The sequence below is a fragment of the Pinus tabuliformis genome, chromosome 4_2 (genome assembly GCF_031772625.1).
Source record: "Pinus tabuliformis cultivar Carrire ecotype Pingquan chromosome 4_2, CPIR1, whole genome shotgun sequence".
Classification (NCBI taxonomy): Eukaryota; Viridiplantae; Streptophyta; class Pinopsida; order Pinales; family Pinaceae; genus Pinus; species Pinus tabuliformis.
This window is the reverse complement of record NC_142304.1, coordinates 331967461-331988670: the sequence shown is the minus strand read 5'-3', so window position 1 is coordinate 331988670 and position 21210 is coordinate 331967461. Positions and strand designations below refer to the sequence as shown.

The window sequence follows — 21210 nt, the reverse complement described above, 5'->3', positions numbered from 1 at the left end:
ATTACTCATTAAACTACCGCATCACAAATGGGAAGGGAAAATAATTAATTTGGTGGGTTTAAACTGTGAAAATGTTAATTTTGTGATTACAATAAGATTATCGCAATATCACAAATCGTACTATTGCATTTTTGGTTGTGTATTTTTCCATAGTTGTTTAGAATTCTACGGGATGTGAGATGAGCGGCACATTCTTTATCGTTTAGAGTGTACTTTTCCTAAATGAATAATTACTTCATAAAGTTCTTTTTTCTAAGTGTCGGACTTAACTTATAGTTTATAATATTTGTTTTTATCGGGTCCGGTTCTATCGCACTTCGCAAACTCTTGCAGTTCATAAGATTGACTTTTAAGTAAAGTTCCACAATGCGATAAGTATTGGCTCGCTCTACTGCAATATGACATTTTTCATATTACGAAATGCTTTGTGAGTTGCCTCTTTTGTGAAAGCCAATATGTGATTGTGATAAGCACTTCATTTTACAATGAATACCTTAAGTCTTAGCTTTGAATGAAAAGTCTAATAATATCCTAAGTTAAATGTGGTGATCCCTTCCATCACAATTCACGGATTTTGGTTGTTAATTAACCTTTGACACGCTTGGTCCAACGATATGAAAAAAAGTCGATAATTGCTAGTCTTAAAGGGATTTGACTTGATATCTTGATTTATTTCTAAAAATTTAAAAGAAAGTGTCTAAGTGCTAAATTTTTCTTGGAGGGTTTTTAATAAAGGGTCCCCAATTATTAATATAATATTAACTATTAAATCAATAAATGGGGTGGGGCGGGGGGGGGGGGGGGGGTGGGGTGGGTGGGGGGGTTTGTTGAATAGCACAACAGGATGACAACACTCGACATGATCTATGGACTAGTAAAAAACCATCTCTTAAATGTCTAAGGGTATTTATATATGATTCTTATGTACACATTTCAAAGGAATATAGGAGTAAGTTGGATAATAAAGATGAGAAGTGTATCTATGTTGACTATAAAAATGGTTTGGAAGGTTATAAGCTTTGGAACCCAAAAACTATGAAGGTTGTATGTGGTATTTAGAGAAATAAAAGATTGTGAAATAGGAATTATTACTAAGAAATAAAAACAAGAGAAGGTAGAGTTTCAATTGAAGGATGGTAACTTAGACACTACAGAAGAATAGGAATAAAAAGAAGAAGAAGAACCACATACTCTAGTATTAAGGAGATCAACTTGAGAAAGAAGGAAACTAGAAAGGTATACTCCACCAAATTTACATTTTAATTTTTCTATGTTTATTACTAATGATGATCCTAGAACAATTAGGTAGGAAGTGGATTTACAAGATGGAAAACTATGGAAAAAGGACAGGCTCGAATAAAAGAAAAATCTAGACAAGAATGAATCTTGGGATCTAGTGAAGTTTCCAGCTGGAAGAAATCTTATGGAAAATAACTAAGTGTTTAAGAAGAAGTTGAATGCAAAAGGCAAAGTGGAGAAACACAAAGCTCAATTTCTAGCAAAAGGTTATTCCTAGGTAGAGGGAATTGCCTTTGGTGATATTTTTTCTGCTATTGCCAAGTTAACTTCCATTATATTTCTTTTATATATTGTGTTTACTTTTGTTTTGAAGTAGAATATATGGATGCGAATACAACATTCATACATGTGGATTTAGAAGAAGAAATTTACATGAAGCAACCATAAGTATTTGTAGTGAAGGGAAATATAGAGATGGTATGCTGGACAAAAAGGTCCTTGTATGGGTTAAAGATATCACCAAGGATGTGGTATAAAAAAATTGATACTTATATATTGTGAATTGGCTTCACAAGAAGAAAAGTAAATCATTATGTATTTTAAACTACTTTGTGATCATCTTGTTCATTTGGTCTTGTATGTGGATTATGTGTTTCTAATTAGAAATGGAAAGGAAATCATCTAGGATATTAAAACTCAATTGCCCTATAAATTTGATGTGAGTGGTATCAAAAATTGATACTTATATATTGTGGATTGGCTTCACAAGAAGAAAAGTAAATCATTATGTATTTTAAACTACCTTTTGATCATCTTGTTTATTTAGTCTTGTATGTGGATTATATGTTTCTAATAAGAAATGGCAAGGAAATAATCTAGGATATTAAAACTCAATTGTCCTATAAATTTGATGTGAAGGATATTGGTTCAACAAGTTCCATTTTGGGGTTTGAAATTAAAAGAGACTAATAAAATAGAGAGCTCTACTTAAATCGGGGGAATGATGTTGAGACAATATTGTAGAGAAATGTAAACTAATAAGGGTATCTATACTTGTAGTTGTAAATATATTTCTAAATTAGTGTCCCAAGACACAGAAAGAGGAAGATTACATGTCCTTTTTTCATATGTTAGTAAAGTTGGCAATTTGATATATGTAATGGATTTTACTGGACTAGACATTACACATGTAATGTGAAAATTTAGTTGTTATATGTCAAAACTATGGAATTATCATTGGAAAACAATATAAAAGGTTTTTAGGTATTTGTGTGGTACTACTAGTTATGGATTATGATACCATAGAAGACCAGGATCAAAAAGAGTGTTGGGCATACATGGATTTATTGATGCAAACTAGGCTGAAGGCCTGGATTACAAAATATATATAAGTGGGTATATGCTTATCCTATATGAAGGACACATGGGTTAGATAAGTAAGGTATAGTCTATAGTGGAACCCTCAATTATAGAAGCTTAATACATGACAACCACTTACTCAAGCAAGGAAGTGATATGGTCATAGATATTATGTTCATGCACTGAGTTCCTAAAGCAAGATATAATTATATATTGTAAAGTTTAGAGTGTAATATCCATAGTGAATAACCATTCTTATCATTCTAGGACAAAGAATATTGATGTTTAGTATCACTTTGTGAGAGATATTATTGAAGACAAGAAGATACTATTAGTGAGGGTGGAAACTTTGAATATTTTTTTTAGATTCATTAACAAAATATATGAGCACTAGGAATTTCTCTTAGCATAGAGAAATAATGAATATTACTACCTTGTATTATAGATCATGTACTGTTGTGATCCCCTATATTCAAAGAAAACAAGATGTGGGAGAATGCTGACTATGATGCTTATTGAATGATTATCCCTATGTGTGATTCATTATGTAGGGCATAGTAGGGGAGTTATATGGAGGATAGTATCCCCCCCTCATGAGGGTTTTAGGAAAATTCCCTCAAAAAAATTGGGTGGTTTTTCTCATCTATTTTGTTTTTCTTTTTTACACACAATTTTCTCTTTTAGTGATTTTATGGAGCATGGTGTTTTAGCCCATGGTTTTGTAAATATGCTTAAGGAAATATGGTTGTATTCTAATTTATGGTTAGTGGATTGTAATTTTATGGATGTTATGGGATATAATATTGTATTGTAAAAGTTTAAAGAGAGAATATATTGAATACTCTTTCTGGTTTTCCTAGTTTGGGTTTTCAAGGCAAAGTTCTATTGTAATGTGTGTACCAATACATAATTTTTTTATTAAACATATTTTTGCAATAATTATATATATGGGGTTAAAACCAACACATCTTGCATGGAAGCACCTACTATAAATTGGTCACTTTCTAAAAAGTTAAATTATATAAATAAAATTCCTCCTAAATAGTAAAATGTGCATGTACTCTAGCACCCCCTTAAGGCATAAATAAGGTGTGTACAATAAATGGGTCTTGATAATATGCAACCATGTAACATACCCATGTAGAAACCAATTATGACAAAGGTGAGGTAAAATGGGAAAACCTAGTGGGATGAAACTACCCCTCCCTAGCTCAAAATATAATGTCAATAAAAGAAAATGATAAAAAAAATTAGCAGTTATGTAGTTGTGTCCTTGACTCGAAGAGGTCTCACACAACTACAAGCTTGTGCATGTTGAAGGTCATTGTGAAGATGTCTACAACTTGATTTATAGAAGGAAAATAGTGCATATTGATGACCCCATCATAAATTTGGCATCTAATGAAGTGCATGTGTATTAGAGGATGTGCATGAATTTCATTTGTTGTCATATTTATCAAGTATATCCACTTGCACAAAACAAGTTTAGGATTGGGTGGAAGAGGAACCAATCCCAAGTGTTGTTCTCAATGAGGGAATAATATTCCCTATTCATAGTTTCCTCCCAATAAAGGTTTCCTTCAACCTAGGTTTAGGCCTAAGGATTAGATTCAAGAACCATATAATAATGAATGAAAAATAATGTCTTTGTAGTAGTGAGAGGTTGTGTAGGGCCCATAAATTGGGATCTAGTTTATTGTGGATTAGAAATATCACCCACTAGATCATTTAATATAGAGTTTTTTTGCCCATCGTGGTCTGCAATATCATCCTCATAAATATCTAAACTTGAATTTCAAATATAATGAAAAATATAATCTGAAGAGTATGAAGAATCATCTCTGAGATTTCCAACAAGAAGCGGTGGAGAAGAAGCAGTAGGTTCTTGGAATGGATGCAAGTGGCCTTCTTCCATTTTGACACTTATGTCTCTGTTTTCATTTGCATGTGTTATAATAATCATAAAATTATATTCAGGAACAAAATGAGAAAAATTATATAACATGAAATGATGATCCACCTTCCCAATAGAATGTTTGTAACCATATGACATCTTAGATATAACCATTAAATCTAGAGTGACTTCTACTTTCTATTTACCTATCCATACATTTGTGATTATACATATTAAGAATAGATTCATTGATAGCTTTGGAAAATGTTAAACATTTTAGAAAAATCCATTATCTAGATCCATCCTAAAATATCCATATACTTTCACAAAAGTTTCATTTCTCATTAGCATAGGAGGACCAGCACAAGGTTCCAAAAAAGAAAAAAGTAGATTTTGAAGCATACATATGATGGGAGTCTCTAAAATATAACATTTTTGTATTAGGTGAGGAAGTAATAGAAATCAAGGCATGGAAATTACCTTTATCTTTCGGTGACTTATATTTGGTGTTATTCTTGGCATTGTCTAACATGAAAACTTCATGACGATGTTGCTAAAGAGTTTGTGCCATTAACTTGATAGTTGTATTCATGCATGAACTCTCTAGATGGAATTCTCTATTATAATATCTATAATTATTTTCTCTTCTTTTTTGACATTATTTCTTTGGAGTTAGAAGACTTCTCAATTGATTTGTGATTTATCTGTATTTGTGATCAGGGATCATTCTTTATTTTTAATTTATTTTCTTTTTTTTCTTGTTTATATTTCTTCATTTACTGTAAGTGCATGGGATTTATAATTATTGAGCACACCCATCTTTATGAACTTATCTTTTTCCTATATGAGTATTTCAACAAGGTCATCCAAAGAAGGAATTTCCCAATGTTTTTCCGATGATTTCTTAGTAATATGAAAGGACGAAAGAAAGACTCGGGACTCAAGACCTAGATTTGAAAATGATAGAGAGGATTATTTACTCCTCTTTTCTTATTAACTCCACATGCCTTGACTTGTTGTAGCAAATATTTGAACTTTTTGAAGAAGTCTTGTATGGTGTCAAAACAACTTGGGTTTAATGAGATAAATTTATTCTCTAACTAGTTTCCTCTTAGTTCATCCTATTTCCTAAACAAACCCTTTTATGTGTTCCAAACATGATTAGGTGTGAAATGAATCTATTTGGAAGGGTAGATCTAAATTGATAAGAATGGTATCCCATCAAGTCCTATTAAAATAATTTTCTTCACAACTACAAAGTTAGGATAAGATTCAGTTCCCATAGTAAAATTATAGAGTTATTAACTTATATGTAGAAGTTCAATATTGGGCTTCCATTCAAAATGAATGAATGAAGTCAAGATCACTCATATGGGCTAATATATTCTCTATATGCACTTCAATCATTTCTCACTTGTAATCAAATATATGTGTTTATCCCTACAAGCTTCTCCCATCCCTACTACCATGTAATAATTTTTAGATCACAAACACATGAGAATTTAGTTCTGAATAAGAAACAATGCTATAAATTGTAAGTTTTAGATAAAATATAAAGAAGAAAAATCAGAGACCAATATTGAGATGAAAGAGACTAACTCAACTTGTTTGTCAAAGAAACTAACTCAAATTATTTGTATTACATTGAATAATTGAGATACACATATAGAAGTCCCCAAGGAGAGGAATTACACATTAGTTGAGGTTCCTTAGTGCATGCACGTGTAAGACCAAAAATAACTACTCCTTAGTGTTAGTTAACTAAACATAAATGGAGTTAGCCAGCCAAAGCTGGAGTTAGAGCCATAGATACAGTTGGCCATGGTTGGAGTTAGCAAAATATAAGTAAGAATTCAAGTAAGAATTCATGCATGTAACTTTGAACTCCAGAAATAGAACCAGTCTCCAAAAATAGCATTGGAGTCTCAAGAAGTAGTAGTTTCAAAGAACATAACTAAATTCCTAGCATAGAATTAGAGACCCAAAGGGAAGTGTGCACTTATTTAGGAGGAAAATATAAATAAGAAAGTACGATCTTGATGCCATGTCACTGCCACATGTCATCTTCCATGGAAATCCTTCTAAAAATAAGATTTCTATAAATAATAATCCTCCTAAATAATAAGAGAATGTTCATGCACTCCAACACAAGGTGCTCTGTATCGCTGCGTAAAAATTCATGTACATGACAAAAAGTTTTTTTAAGTTGCAACATATCACCATCCAAAGATTTCATTGGTGTGACAAACAAATTTTAGTGGTGCAATACATCAAAGAATCAAATTTTCTCAAAAGTTGTGATTTATTTGTACAAGTGGGAACATGTCATGATAGCCTCTAATGTGTTGTTGTACAATGCTATGTAGGGTCACATTCCATGTAAGCATGATTACATCATCACGTGAAGAAGGCCAAGGTCATTCACAGTGTTGGGTGTGGAGCCTGATTATCTTCTGTATTCAAAGGATTCAGCCAGATGTATACTCGAGGAAGATTGTACACCCCTCCACGCGGGGGGGGTGTAGGGGGGACTTGTCCACCCCGTGGGGGTTTGGGGGGGTGATCCCCCCCCGACTGGGGGGTTCGAGGGCTAGTGGTCCCCCGGTGGGGGTTTGGGGGCAGTGCCGCCGAAGCTAAAAATAGATGTAAATTTGCCTTGTAAAAGTCTAGTAATTTCTAGTCAATTTGGGCCGTTCATTAGGCAGATGATCTGATGGTAGAAGTTATGTTTAGTTTAGGGTTTTTTGCCCTAGAAGGCAAACCCTCACTATATATGAGGGAATTGTATTGCGTTTATGTAGATATGTATTCTGAGTGAAGAAGGGAGAGGAGATTGAGAGCGAATAGGGTGTTACAATGGATCTGCTGTAGGTTGTATCTCTTCAGTTTGTTGGATAATATAATAAAACTTGTTGGGGTCACAATTGTCGTTACACCAAGACCTGCAGATGTTAGTAAACAGATACATCGCTAGTGTTAACAAACTGAAGAGATACAACCTACAAGAGATCCGTTGTAACACCCTCTTTGCTCTCAATCTCCTCTCTCTTCCTCACTCAGAATATAGATCTACATAGACGCAATATGATTCCCTCATATATAGTGAGGGATTGCCTTCTAGGGCAAAAAACCCTAAACTAAACATAACTTATACCATTAGATCATCAGCCTAATGAATGGCCCAGATTGACTAGAAATTACTAGACCTTTTCAAGGAAATTTTGCATCTATTTTTAGCTTTGGGGGCACTGCCCCTGAACCCCCGCTGGGGGACTGCTGGCCCCCAGACACCCTAGCTGGGGGGAATCGGCCCCCCCCGAACCCCCGTGAGGGGGACAAGTCCCCCCCACGTGGAAGGGTGTACAATCTTCCTGGGGTATACATCCGACTGAAACCTTTGAATACAAAAGATAATTAGGCTCCACACCCAACAATCTCCCACTTAGAGACTGATTATAGCAACTCCACCACTGCTTCATATGCTAGACAATGGCTCCACTTTGGACTTGGTTGTTTCTCATATTCTTCATCATACTTGAAGACCAATTGAAACTGAGTAGATTCTTAGTTTCTCCCTGGTTACAACTTTTGTTAACATATCTGCAGGATTCTGGCTAGTGTGTATCTTTTTCAACTTCAACTGTCCATCTTCCAATGCTGACCATATGAAATGGTACTTGAGTTTTATATCTTAGTCTTGGAATGAAATGCAGAGTTCTTTGCAAGATGTATGGCACTCTGGTTTTCACTGTATAAACTACCCAACTCCTGCTTCTTACCCAATTCATCCAGAAACCTTTGTAACCAAATCATTTCTTTACTAGCCTCTATAGCAGCAACATACTCTACTTCTGTTGTTGAAAGTGCAACAACACTTTGGATTTTTGAAACCCAACTGACTGTTGTTCCACCTACAGTAAATACATAGCCTGTAGTGCTCCTCTTGTTATCTCTGTCACCTACCATATCTGCATCAAAATATCCCGGTAGAGAAATGTTTGAACCACCAAAGCATAATGCTTGATTTGTGGTACCTCTCAAATACCTGAGAATCCACTTCACCACCATCCAATGTTCTTTTCCTGGATTGTTCATGTACCTGCTTACAACTCCCACTGCATGTGCAATATCAAGCCTTGTGCAAACCATTGCATACATTAAGCTTCCAACTGTTGATGCACATGGAACTTTAGACATATGAGCCATTTCTTCCTAAGTCTTGGGACAGACCTCCTTACTTAATTTGAAATAGCTATCCAAAGGTTTACTAACTAGTTTTGCATTCTGCATATTAAACCTTTTCAACACCTTTTCTATGTACTCACTTTTAGACAATGTTAATTTGTGATTCTTCCTGTCTCTAGTTATTCTCATACCAAGGATTTGTTTTGCAGCACCCAAATCCTTCATTGCAAATGATTTTGCCAATTTCCTTTTGAGCACATTTATTTCCTGCATGTTAGAACCTGCAACAAGCATGTCATCTACATACAATAACAATATAATATAGTTGCCATCATTTTTCCTTTTGAGATAAACACAATGATTAGAGTGACATCTAGTATAACCTTGTTCAGACATAAACCTGTCAAATTTTAGATACCATTGCCTTGGAGCCCGTTTTAAGCCATACAAGCTCTTCTTCAAACCTGCACACTAGTTTCTCCTTCCCTTTTACCTCATATCCTTGTGGCTGTTGCATACATATCTCTTCCTCCAAATCCTCATGGAGAAAGGTTGTCTTTACATCTAACTGCTCAAGATGCAAATCTTCAGTTGCTACTAGACTTAGAATAGTTCTGATTGAAGTAATTTTCACAATAGGAGAAAATATCTCATCAAATTCTATACCCTTTTTTTGTTCAAATCCTTGCACCACAAGTCTAGCTTTATACCTTTTTCTACCTCCATCTTCTTCCTTCAACTTGTAAACCCATTTATTCTGCAATGTTGTTGTACTTGTAGGCAACTTAACTAAGTCCCAATTCTGGTTATGTGCTAACGAGTCCATCTCTTATTTCATGGCTTGCTCCCACTTCTTCCTGATTTCTACCTACACTGGTTCTTCATAACATTCTGGTTCACCAGAATCAGTCAACAATACATAATATAATGAAGGAGAGTATCGTTCAGGGGGTCTACTTATCCTATTAGATCTTCTAACACCACTTTCAGGTGTTTGAAGTGCTTGTTGCTATTGTGGTTGTTGTTCTAGCTATTGATCACTATGATTTTTAGGCACCATCACTTTTCTTGTGATATCGTCAAGCACTATGTATTCTCTGTTTTCTTTTTCCTGTTTCTTTTCCTACAGCTGATCCTTATACAAAACTTTTTCATTGAATATGACATCTCTGCTCCTAATGATTTTGAGTTTTTCATAATCATAAAAGCGATAAACAAAATCATTAACACCATATCCAATAAAGGTACATTTCTTTGATTTTTCCTCAAGATTTGTTATATTTTCTTTGTTAATGTGGACAAAGGCTTCATAACCAAAAGTCTTTAAAAAAGAGTAGTTTACCTTTTTACCTGTCCATGCCTCCTCTCGAATACCACCATCCAGGGAACTTGAAGGCCCTCTGTTTATTAGATAAACAACAGTACCTACAGCATCTGCCCAAAATTGTAAAGGCAATCCTGCATGCAATCTCATGCACCTTGCATGCTCCATGATTGTCCTATTCATCCTTTTTGACACGCCATTTTCTTGTGGTGTTCCTGGAACTATCTTCTCTCTATGAATTCCATTCTCTAAATAGTACCTATCAAACTCTTTGCTGCAATATTCACCTCCATTGTCTGATCTGAGACACTTCAACCTTTTTCCTATCTCATTTTCAACCAAAGCTTTCCATTTCTTGAAAGTATCAAATACGTTAGATTTATTTCGAATACAATAAGGACAGGTTTTTCTAGTTGCATCATCAATAAAAGTAACATAATAACGAGAGCCACCAAGAGGTGATACTTGAGTAGGTCCCCATACATCTGTATGCACAAGCTCTAATTTTTCGCTCTTCTTTTCTTTCCCAACTCTAAGGAATCTAACTCTCTTATGTTTTCCATAAACACAATTCTCACAGAATTTTAAATCAACATGCTTCAAACCTGGCAACAAATTTCTCGAGTGAAGAATCTGCATCCCCTTCTCACTCATGTGCCCAAGCCTATGATGCCACAATGCCGTATCTTCTCCTGTAGAGGTTAAAGTGTTAACAGAATTAGAAATACCATTGCATAAATACAATGTACCGACCTTTCCTCCTTTCGCTATTAACAGGGACCCTTTAGTGACCTTCCAGGTTTTATCTGTGAAAGTAGTTACATAACCTTCACCTCTCAACTACCCTATTGAAATCAATTTTTTCTTCAGATTTGGAACATGCCTTACCTCCTTCAATAGCCATTGATTTCCATTCTACCATTTTATGAAAAATGTACCCATTCCAATGATTTTACAGGGTTTATCATCACCCAATCGAACCTGTCCAAAATCTCCTTCAACATAATCATGAAAATGTTTCTTATCAGGTGTGGTATGGAATGAGGCCCCTGAATCTACCACCCAGGCATCAATAATATTTTCTAATGAAAGAATCAGAGCATCTTGCAACACATCAGTTGTTACATTCGCTTCATGATTAGTTTCTTGCTGCATGTCTCCTTTTTTTCCCTTCAGAGACTTGCAATCTTTCTTCAGGTGTCCTTTCTTCCCGCATTTCCAGCACATTATCCCCGATCTGGACTTGGAGCTGCCTTTTCTTGATTTACTGCGATATCATGGGCTCTTTCCTCTTTCCATTTTTCTTCCCCTAGTATTTGTAGTCAAAGCATTACCTGATGTCTCACCGAAGCTTTTCCGTCGCATTTCCTCGCTAAGGATTGCACCAACAACATCATCAAACTTTAAAGTACTAGATCCAGAGACAGAGTTACTAATGTCCATAACTTAAACATTCCAACTTTCTGGCAATGAGCACAGAAATAACAGAGCCCTAACTTCATCATCAAAATTTACCCCTACAGAACTTAACTAACTTGTAATTGTATTAAAATCATTTAAATGGTCTACAATAGATCCACCTTGTTGTGCTACCTGTTAATGGCGGTGTTGATCCAACGCTCTCGTGTGTTTCATGGCATGTGCTTAATGCTCCCGTGTGTTTCGTGGCAAGTGCTTAACACTAGCGATGTATCTGTTTACTAACATCTGCAGGTTTTGGTGTAACGACAATTGTGACTCCAAAAAATGGTATGAGAGCCAAAGGTTTTGAGTTCGAAACACACCTGACTCGTGTTGAGGGGGGAGATTGTTGTGCTCCCCATTAATGGTTGTGTTGATCCAACGCTCTCGTGTGTTTCGTGGCATGTGCTTAACGCTCCCATGTGTTTCGTGGCATGTGCTTAACATTAGCGAAGTATCTGTTTACTAACACCTGTGGGTTTTGGTGTAACGGTAATTGTGACTCCAACACACAGGCCATAAATTTTTGCTTCAAATTCAGAATTGAGAAATAGATAGTTATTGGAAAGCTCTTAATGAATAGAATGTGCCCATGAGCTCAAAATTTGCTCCACAATTGTGTCAAAAGAGATCATTTAGTAGTAAACTTCATTACCCCACCTTCATAATGGTATTTAGGGGGTTAGATATGTGTTAAGCATTACTCTAATTTAGATACCATGAGATACTATAATAATCCTAATTGACAACTTTGACCATGGGGGAAAATACATAAAGCAATAAATATAAAAACATCACTCATAACATTTTTTCAATGTAATGGACATAGAGGCATTCCAATTAGAGGAACCATTTCAAATAAATGTTTGGGTTTATGTTGGCCTCAACTTTATAGTAACAATTTAAAAAAGAAAAATCATATTAGAAATGAGTATTAGGAAATTAAATATTAATCAAAACACCAAAACAAAAACAAAGTATAAAAAAAATTATTTAAATTAAAACACTTTAAAGTAAATAACTAAATTTATATATATCCAATTTTACTTCAAACAATTTTCATTATTAAAACTAAAATAGTTTCATTCTAACTCTGGTCTATCAAGCTTTAGAGATGCAAACTTTTATTTAAGTTTTCATTAGTTTGTTTTAATTTTTTTAATTAAGTTTTACATTGGTTTGTTTTAATTTTTTTAATTTTAATTTTATCTTTATATATATATATATGTAATTTGATCTTGCCAAAATATTTACATAACATTACAACTTCTCATCTATATTGAATTAGAGAGTGCCTCTAGCCACAAACATGTTAACAAAAATATTTAAAACTTGACCATATCACATGTATACTAAGCTTTTCTAACAACAAAAATTACACAATATATATGTATAGAAAAAACAATTATCTATATATATATATATGTGTGTGTGTGTGTGTGTGTGTGTGCGTGTGTGGGTGGGCGGGGGAGAGGGGAGGGCGGAGAGGTAAACTTATTTTATATTGCAAAATTGGGCAAATCATTTTTATAAAGATCCCTTTGGGTTGATCTCCTTGAAATTTCTGGTGGATGTAGTGGTCACTTAATGTTCGTGTATATATATATATATATATATATATATATATATATATATGAGTGATGGTTCAGGGACACTGAGTAACCGCTACATCCATGATATATATATATATATATATATATATGAGTGATGGTTCAGGGACACTGAGTAACCGCTACATCCACGATATATATATATGGGTGGTTCACAAACACTGAGTGACCACTACATCCACTACATCCACGATATATATATATGGGTGGTTCACAAACACTGAGTGACCACTACATCCACGTGAAAATCCAAGTAGATCAACCCAAAGGGATCTTTATAAAATGATTTGTCCAAATTTTACAGTATAAAATTATTTTGCCTCAGAAGAATATATATAAAATCATTATAAATTTGATTAATTTTACAATATTTTTAAGCTTCAAGATAATTTTCCATTTTTAAAATTTCCGGTGCTTAAAAAACAAAAGCTAAATTATTTTAAAAATTAAAAAAATTAAACAATTTTTTTTCCATAACTAATAATGTTATAAATTAATTTTTTCAATATATATAAAATAGATTAATATAAATATATATATATATAACTATATATAATTTATTAATAAATTATACTAGAACTTTCCATTATCTATTATAAAGTACCAGTGAAAGGGAAGAAACTTCCACGTCGCATTACCATGTAAAAGCCTGCCTATTTCAAAAACCAGCTACCCTTTTACAACGCGAAGCATCTTGGCTGACATAGCCCTGACTCCTATGTGAGTAGTTTGCCCCATCCCACACAAAGTATACGTTGAAGGGGTGCCTTTCACATACTATCTATAATTATTTTTATTTATAAAAATTAGTTATTCAATTATTATAAGATATCCTTAAAATTAAGTTTAATTCATAAGTGAGAAAGTGGTTAACGTTGCGAAGAGTTAGTTATTTAATTATTATAAAATATTCTTAAAATTAAGTTTAATTCATAATTGAGAAAGCGGTTAACGTTGTGAAGAGTGCAGAGACCATATTGTAAAAATAGTTAATATTTTTATAATGCACCATGTCAAAACTTGTAATGTCAATATAAGTCGTTAAGAGAATGGTCTCAAACTCAAAATAATTAAAATTTTTCGATAACCCCAAGATCAAATTAATTAATTAGAATAACTAAAATCGAGTTATTATACCCTTTTTTTCCCCTTAAAAATATAGGCCGTTAAACTTTTGTCAGTATTTTATTATGGCATTTTTTGTATAAAAAGGAACGATGATGCAGGTGTGGGTAAAGTGAAAGCTGTTTTGATCGTTTGGTTGGATATATAGATACCATTCTTCTCTTATTCTTCATTGCACAATATCAAATTTTCGTTTGGTTGGTTAAAAACAATATCAAATTTTCGAAAATGTGGAAGTCTGGGTTAGTTGTGTACACTGTTTGCATTCTTCACTGTATTTTCTGGGGATCTGCCATGGCTATAGATGGTAAGCCTTTTTCGCATATAAAGAGTTTCTGTATAGTGGGGAGATTTGGGGAGATTTGGTGTCTAGGATTCAAAATTTTATGGTTTAATTTGGTAAGATTATGTATACTTGAAAGCTATTCACATAAGATTTTTTGTTTTGACGATGAATCACACTGACTGGTTCGAAACGCGTCGACAAAAGTTTTTCTATGTGATTTTCGCCAAAGATTCTTCAACAAATTGATATGGAGCACAGAAGTCTCAATTCAAGATTTTTTTGTATTGAAAAAAAATTAACTTGCTGTTTGCATTTACCTGTGTTAGTGCTGTTTTTATCAATAAAAATGGTGTATTTGAATTTGTTGTTTGCATGAATAGAAATGTTAGGTTTTGTGTTTTTTGCTGATGGTAGAACTTCTTGTTTGGATTTGATTTAAAGGTCTGCTTCCCAACGGAAATTTCGAGGAGGCTCCTCAAAGATGGGCTATGGTGGGAAATGTGATTGTGGGCCAAAACTTATTACCCAAGTGGAAAATCGGTGGGGCAGTTGAATACATCTCGTCCAACCAAATGCAGCGTGTTCCAGATAATGGGCATGCTGTAAGGCTCGGAAATGCCGGGATGATATCACAAGTGATCCACGGCCTGAAGAACGGATCAGATTACTCACTCCTCTTCAGCGTATCCACGACATGCAAGAAATCAGAAAATTTGAATATGACCGTGATACCATATTCTCAAGGTTTGTCCATAAATACAAGTTATGATAGCAGTGGGTGGGATACATACGCATGGGGATTCAAAGCTGTTGCTGAGGGCCATGAGGTCCATGAGGTTGTGCTCCGGAATCCGAATGAAGATTACGATAATCCCAGTTGCGGGGTGCTCATCCGTGGTGTGGCAATCCAGGAGATAATCCCATCCAATTCGAAAGTCGGAAGAGGTGAGCTCGTGATTATTCTTATTAGATTTGATAAAATTTACTTTTCGATGGAATTTTTTTTTAGGTTTTTCATTGTATCAAAATTTGTCAGCTTCACTAAACTTTCAAATTATTATCATTTTTTGAATGGTTCTCAACGAAATGAGTGTGAAAATCTAACAATCTCCCTCAAACGCTTTTGAGTGGTCCTAGGGTGGTCCTTAACTAGGTGAGTGTGAAAATCCAACAATCTCCCTCAAACACGAATCAAATTGAACCTGGATCAATGCTCTAATACCATGTTAGATTTTCCATTGGACCAAAACTTCCAGGTATTAGTAAACTCTCTCGATTGTTGATTCTTGGAATATTCGGCAATCAGACAGACATAGGCACGGTCTCATGTCTGTGCAGTCTCATGTCATCTTATTGGCCAAATATTCTGCTAATCAGCAAGCCACTTGTCCGTCTCATTGCCGAAATATTCTGCAAATCAGCAATCCACATGTCTGTCTCATTGCTAAATATTTTGGGAATCAGCAATCCAAATCATTGCCGAATATTTTGCAAATCAACTATCCAAATAAGCTCAGGGGTAAACTTCCAAACCATTATCATTACCTTTTTTAGTGGTCCAAAATAGATCCCAGCGCATGACCTTCTGTAAAATATGAATCAATGATAGAAATAACAGTTATAGAAATAAGCTCAAGGTAAACTTCCAAACCATGCTCATTAGGTTTTTGAATGATGCGTGATGGATGAGTCTTAAAATCCAACACTTTTCTCTTGTGTAGAAATTTAATCTTCCAATGTTTTACTTTTTCTATAGCAGGCACTCTCATTTTTTATTTTTTTTTATGCGTGTGAAGGTAATCTGGTAACCAATGGAAATTTTGAAGAGGGGCCACATGACTATCTCAACGGGACCAACGGCATCCTTCTTTCCCTTTCTGTTTTTGATCCTTCTCCTCTGCCCGGGTGGATCGTCGAGTCTTCTAAGCCCTCCAAGTACATATACTCTCCCCACTTCAGCGTTCCGGAGGGACGCAGGGCCGTTGAGCTACTCTCCGGCCCGGAAAGCATCATCTCACAGAACGTGGCCACAGAACCCGGGAAGTCGTACCGTTTGAGCTTTACTGTGGGAGATGGGAAGAATGCATGCAAAGGACCCATGACAGTGCAAGCCACTACCGGCGACAAGACGTTTAGGGTACCCTACGAATCGAAGGGCACCGGAGGCTTCAAGGTTGCTGAGTTCACGTTCAGAGCGCATTATCCAGCTACTCGCATAGCGTTCATGAGTTTGTCTCACATCATGAAGAGTGATAACTCCCGTTCTCTGTGCGGCCCAGTGTTGGACCAGGTTCAAGTAGTTGCTCTGTGAATTTTAGATAACTCACAAACAAATACTAGATAACTCAGAATTTGTTATACTAAGATTTGTTATAGTTCTGATCAGGATGTCTGTGTTGCTGTGAGAGGTTATAAGAGTAAGACCATGTTTTGTGTGTTCTCTGTAAGAGGTTATAGGACTAGGCAAGGCCATGTTTTGTATTTAGTTACAGAAGTATAAGAAATCTCTTTGGAAATTTTTTAACAAGCATCTTTCATCGCCACTTCTCTATATGCATTGGTTCTCTGGATAAAGTTATTTCCTTGGGTTGTATTGTGTCTCTCATTAAGTTTATTTGGGTTGAGCTTTTATTTAGATTGGTTTAAAGTCAAAATTATTTTCAAATAATAATTTTTTTATTTATTAATTTTTTTTCAAGGATACTAAAATTTAATGAATATTTATATGGATTTTATATCTTAAGGGAGGGATTTTAAGGGAGTTAAATTATAATAAAATGCTCTAATTATTTAAAAAAAATACCGGATTGTGTTCACTTCTCTAAGGAAATTAATTTCAACTTATCACTCTTAATTTTTTTAGTAGCAAAAACTTTATATATATACACATGAATTATAAATATTAGTTTTATTTTTCTTTTATCTATGAAAGTGTCACATCTTAACTAAATTTACTTATTCAATGTCATATATATATATATATTATATAATTTTTCATTATTATTAAAAAAATAATATTTGCATTATAATAATATTTTTGTATAAATTTATGTCATTTTAGATTAATCTTGATTCCAGATCTACCAAGTACTGAGAGATGTTAAATCTCTTCATTATAAAAGAGGTTTGCAACTCAAGAGATTTGATATCTCTCTGTCCTTAGTAGATCTGGAGTTAAGATGGATCTAGGCTGGTTATAGTTATAAATATAATTATAATTATTAATTTTATGATTTTTATTAAATTTTTACCCAATCAAAATGTTAAAAGATTACAACATCTCTGCCACACTAGGATCAAATGTTTATACATGAATTAAGTTTACTTAAGAATTTCAAATATAAATAATTTTTTTTAATAAAAGGTGAATCTAGTAAGGAGAAATCTTGGATAAAATATAATAATACAACATTATATGTTACCCAATATTTATCGCCACCACCACCCAATAAAAAGTGACGAGGGGAGGGGGAAATACTAATTAAAATGTAATATTATTACATTTCACCTAATATTTGGGGTCACTTAGCCCCTAAATATTCCTTTTTACTGGATATTTCCACTCAAGTTTGTTTATTTTAAATTTAAAATATAAAGAAAAACTACAATAAGAAGTGGACTTAACTTGAGGGGAAATATTGCGTAAAATGTAAAATTATAGTGTTATATTTTACACAATATAAGCTAGTAAAAAGTGGATGGAGTTAGGCAAAAATATTAGATAAAATATAATAATTACATTTTTCGTAATATTTCCCACAGCTATGAAAATATCGAGACAAATGCCCAATGCAAACATATCCATAAAAATGCTTTACCTTTACCCGCTACATGGATTAAACACCATCATTTTCTACAACTAATTATGTATCTAAATATAATATCAAACTAACATGGATTTAGGCTAATTTTATTTCCCCCTTAAATATGTTATATTCCACATGAATACCATGGGTCAATACCATGGATTCTTAAAACCATGGGTCATTTTATTTTTATTTTTATTTAATTTTTATAGGGTTATTTTTATTTTCTTATTTTTCTCTCTTTAAATTTTATTTTTATGGAGTCAAAATATTTACATTACATTAAATTACTTTACTTTACACATTTCTAGCATACTATAGGCATTAAATCTTGGCTCAATGAAGGAATTTAATGTAACGTTAGGTGACAACACCTCCCTCATGTACTAGGTTGTAGAGCGCCTCTATGAGTACCTTATCTTAAGTGACTAATATGTATCTTTTGGAATTGGAGAAACTCAATGATGAATTCATCCTTCATATATATATTATAAAAATATGTTTACTAAGTTGTCTTCTAAGAAATTTAAGGGTAGAATCATTGAGGATCCATTAAACCATGTGATGACCTTTTATCTATGGTCATTACCCATTAGTGTTATGGAAGGCATTGTTTATTTTATGTTGTTTCAATGAATACTGAGGGGTGTTAGCACAATTGTATATTGATGAAACAATTGGTAATCTAACCACTAAATTTTAGTTGACAATGAAATCATTTCAAAATTTTCCTTAATCAGTTATTCATTAATATACGAGGCTCAAAATTTTAATAGTTATCACAAAAAAATTGCGGCATATGTCACAAAATATCCATGAGTGATTCAATGTGTAGTTTTTGTAAGATTAAAATCAAGGCCATCTAGTCATAGATTGGTTTTTAAAATATCTCATCACTATTATCACCAAATATGTCTCCACCACCATGTATCCATATAAAGATAAGAAAACCTCAATGTGTAACATTTTGACCTTATTTTTTATCTTTAAAATCTACCCAAGCACCCCAAATCTATCCCACAAGTGAGGATATGATACTCCTCATGGCTGCAACCTAAAGAATAACTATCTCATGAGGATAAAGCATGTCACGAGCGATATTCGAAACCATGTGGGGATAATAATATTACTCCTCCCTAACTACTTGATCTATATCTAATTATTAGTATAAGCCTTATTCATGCTAGATTGAGTATTTGTATCTTTTCAAATGCACCGTAGTGTTTAATCATATTAATTCTACATTCTAAACATCTCTTATGGTTTCCCCCACCCTCAAATATACACTACCCTTTCTCTTTCCACCCATTAGGTCCATTAACCACATGACTCTCCTTCCCAATAAAGGTAGGATTTTAATTAGCAGAACCCACCTTATCTCACAAGTTCACCTAAAAAGAGGAAGTTACCAAGAACAAGCCTTGTAACTTTTTCAAGGGAAAACTCATGCATGCTTTGCAAATCTCAAAAGTAATATTATTCTAGTAATGGAGAGATGAGGATGACAAGAAAAAAGAATGTCAACATGGCGGAGAGATGAAAATATGGAAAATAGAAAAGGACCAATCTTCCCCTAAAATAAGGTTATAAATAATTTCAATAGAATACTAAGTAGAAACACAAATGGGAGTGAGAATGTAGATTAAACTCCTTGATGGAGTTGCTAATCTAGATTTGAGATTTTGTGTTATGGGTGTACCAAAATAAGTCATTATCTAATTGTGGAAGCCAATATTAGACAAAATATTAAAGGGGAGAACAATGTCCCTATCAAACTTATAGATTACAAACATGAAATTGAATGTAGAATCTAACATTTGATAAATAATGTGAGGGAAACAAAAATATAGTGAACTACAAACAAATGAAAATTCCATTAAATTAAAAAAATATTTTCATTAAGAGAAAATTACAATACGTGGGCCCCAATCTCATCATGTGAGGGTCTTTTGGCTTCCTTTATCTCTCAATCTCTCATTGGGATGTTGTAGGAAATAAAACCATTCATGGATGGCCACTATAGATGACACACACTTAGTAATTAAGAAAATAAAATACTAGAATGGAGGAAGCAATCAACAACAATTCTTTAATTCTCTCTTATTTAATTCCAACATCATAATCTACACAATTATGGTTTTTTTCTTTTCTAATTTCTTTTCCCATCCCATTCCTTTATAGCCTAAGAGAACCAAAACACATTAATAATCCATAAGAGAAAATTAACTCAAAGTAATGAAATGAGAAGTATAAAGGTCCAATTGATAACTACATGTTTAGATTTAGTGAGGGAATGGGTTAATTGCAAGAGATGAGTATGCAAATTTCATGTAGAAAGAAAATTTCTAGAAAATGGGCCTTAGTGATAGAAATTGGAAAACTAAAAAAAATTGAGTTTTTTTGCATCGATACACTAGGAATGAAGTGGGGGAACCAAGTGGAAGTTGAATTGATAGTTGGAAAAGTGGTGCAAAGGCATTTTCACAACGTACATTTGGAATGGAGAGATTTGGCTATCGGGTGATCTCTCCAAGGTTGAAATTAATTTGAGTCATCACTCGACTGAAATCTATACCATTATATTTTTTGAATGCAGGAAACTGCATTATGAGGTGTGCATATTTAATCATTAAATAAATTGGGGCTATTAAATTAAATGAACCTCCACCATTGAAATTTTCATATATGGGGTGGTGCATTATCGAGTGCACATCTTTAAGCCTAAATTTGATCTAGATTGTTAGATCATGATTACCCTTTTCCATTGAATGATTCAAAGTTAAGTTATCTCATTACCTAGCAACAACCTCTTAGCCAAAAATAAATCTATACCATAAAAGCTAGATCGGTCATATGCATTTGATCATTTGGAGTTGAGTGACCTTATTAACAGGTGAACATATTTAAGCCCAAGTTTGATC

At 33.8% G+C, this 21210-nt stretch overlaps 1 protein-coding gene across 1 annotated transcript; it reads left to right on the top strand.

Annotated features, from left to right (window-relative positions):
* Nucleotides 1-15196: 15196 nt before the first annotated feature.
* On the top strand, nucleotides 15197-17017 carry LOC149169300 (protein DUF642 L-GALACTONO-1,4-LACTONE-RESPONSIVE GENE 2-like). The gene is made up of 2 exons (XM_089427058.1): nucleotides 15197-15428; nucleotides 16280-17017. Exons 1-2 carry the CDS (start codon nucleotides 15203-15205, stop codon nucleotides 16792-16794), a joined length of 741 nt encoding a protein of 246 aa, XP_089283184.1. The 5' UTR covers nucleotides 15197-15202; the 3' UTR covers nucleotides 16795-17017.
* The last annotated feature ends 4193 nt before the right edge of the window (nucleotides 17018-21210 follow it).

Bases quoted from the DNA above. Each gene is read 5' to 3' on its own strand.
- LOC149169300 (XM_089427058.1), top strand. From the start codon at position 15,203: ATGACCGTGATACCATATTCTCAAGGTTTGTCCATAAATACAAGTTAT. The intron at 15,429-16,279 runs GTGAGCTCGTGA...ATGCGTGTGAAG, and splicing joins CAATTCGAAAGTCGGAAGAG to GTAATCTGGTAACCAATGGA.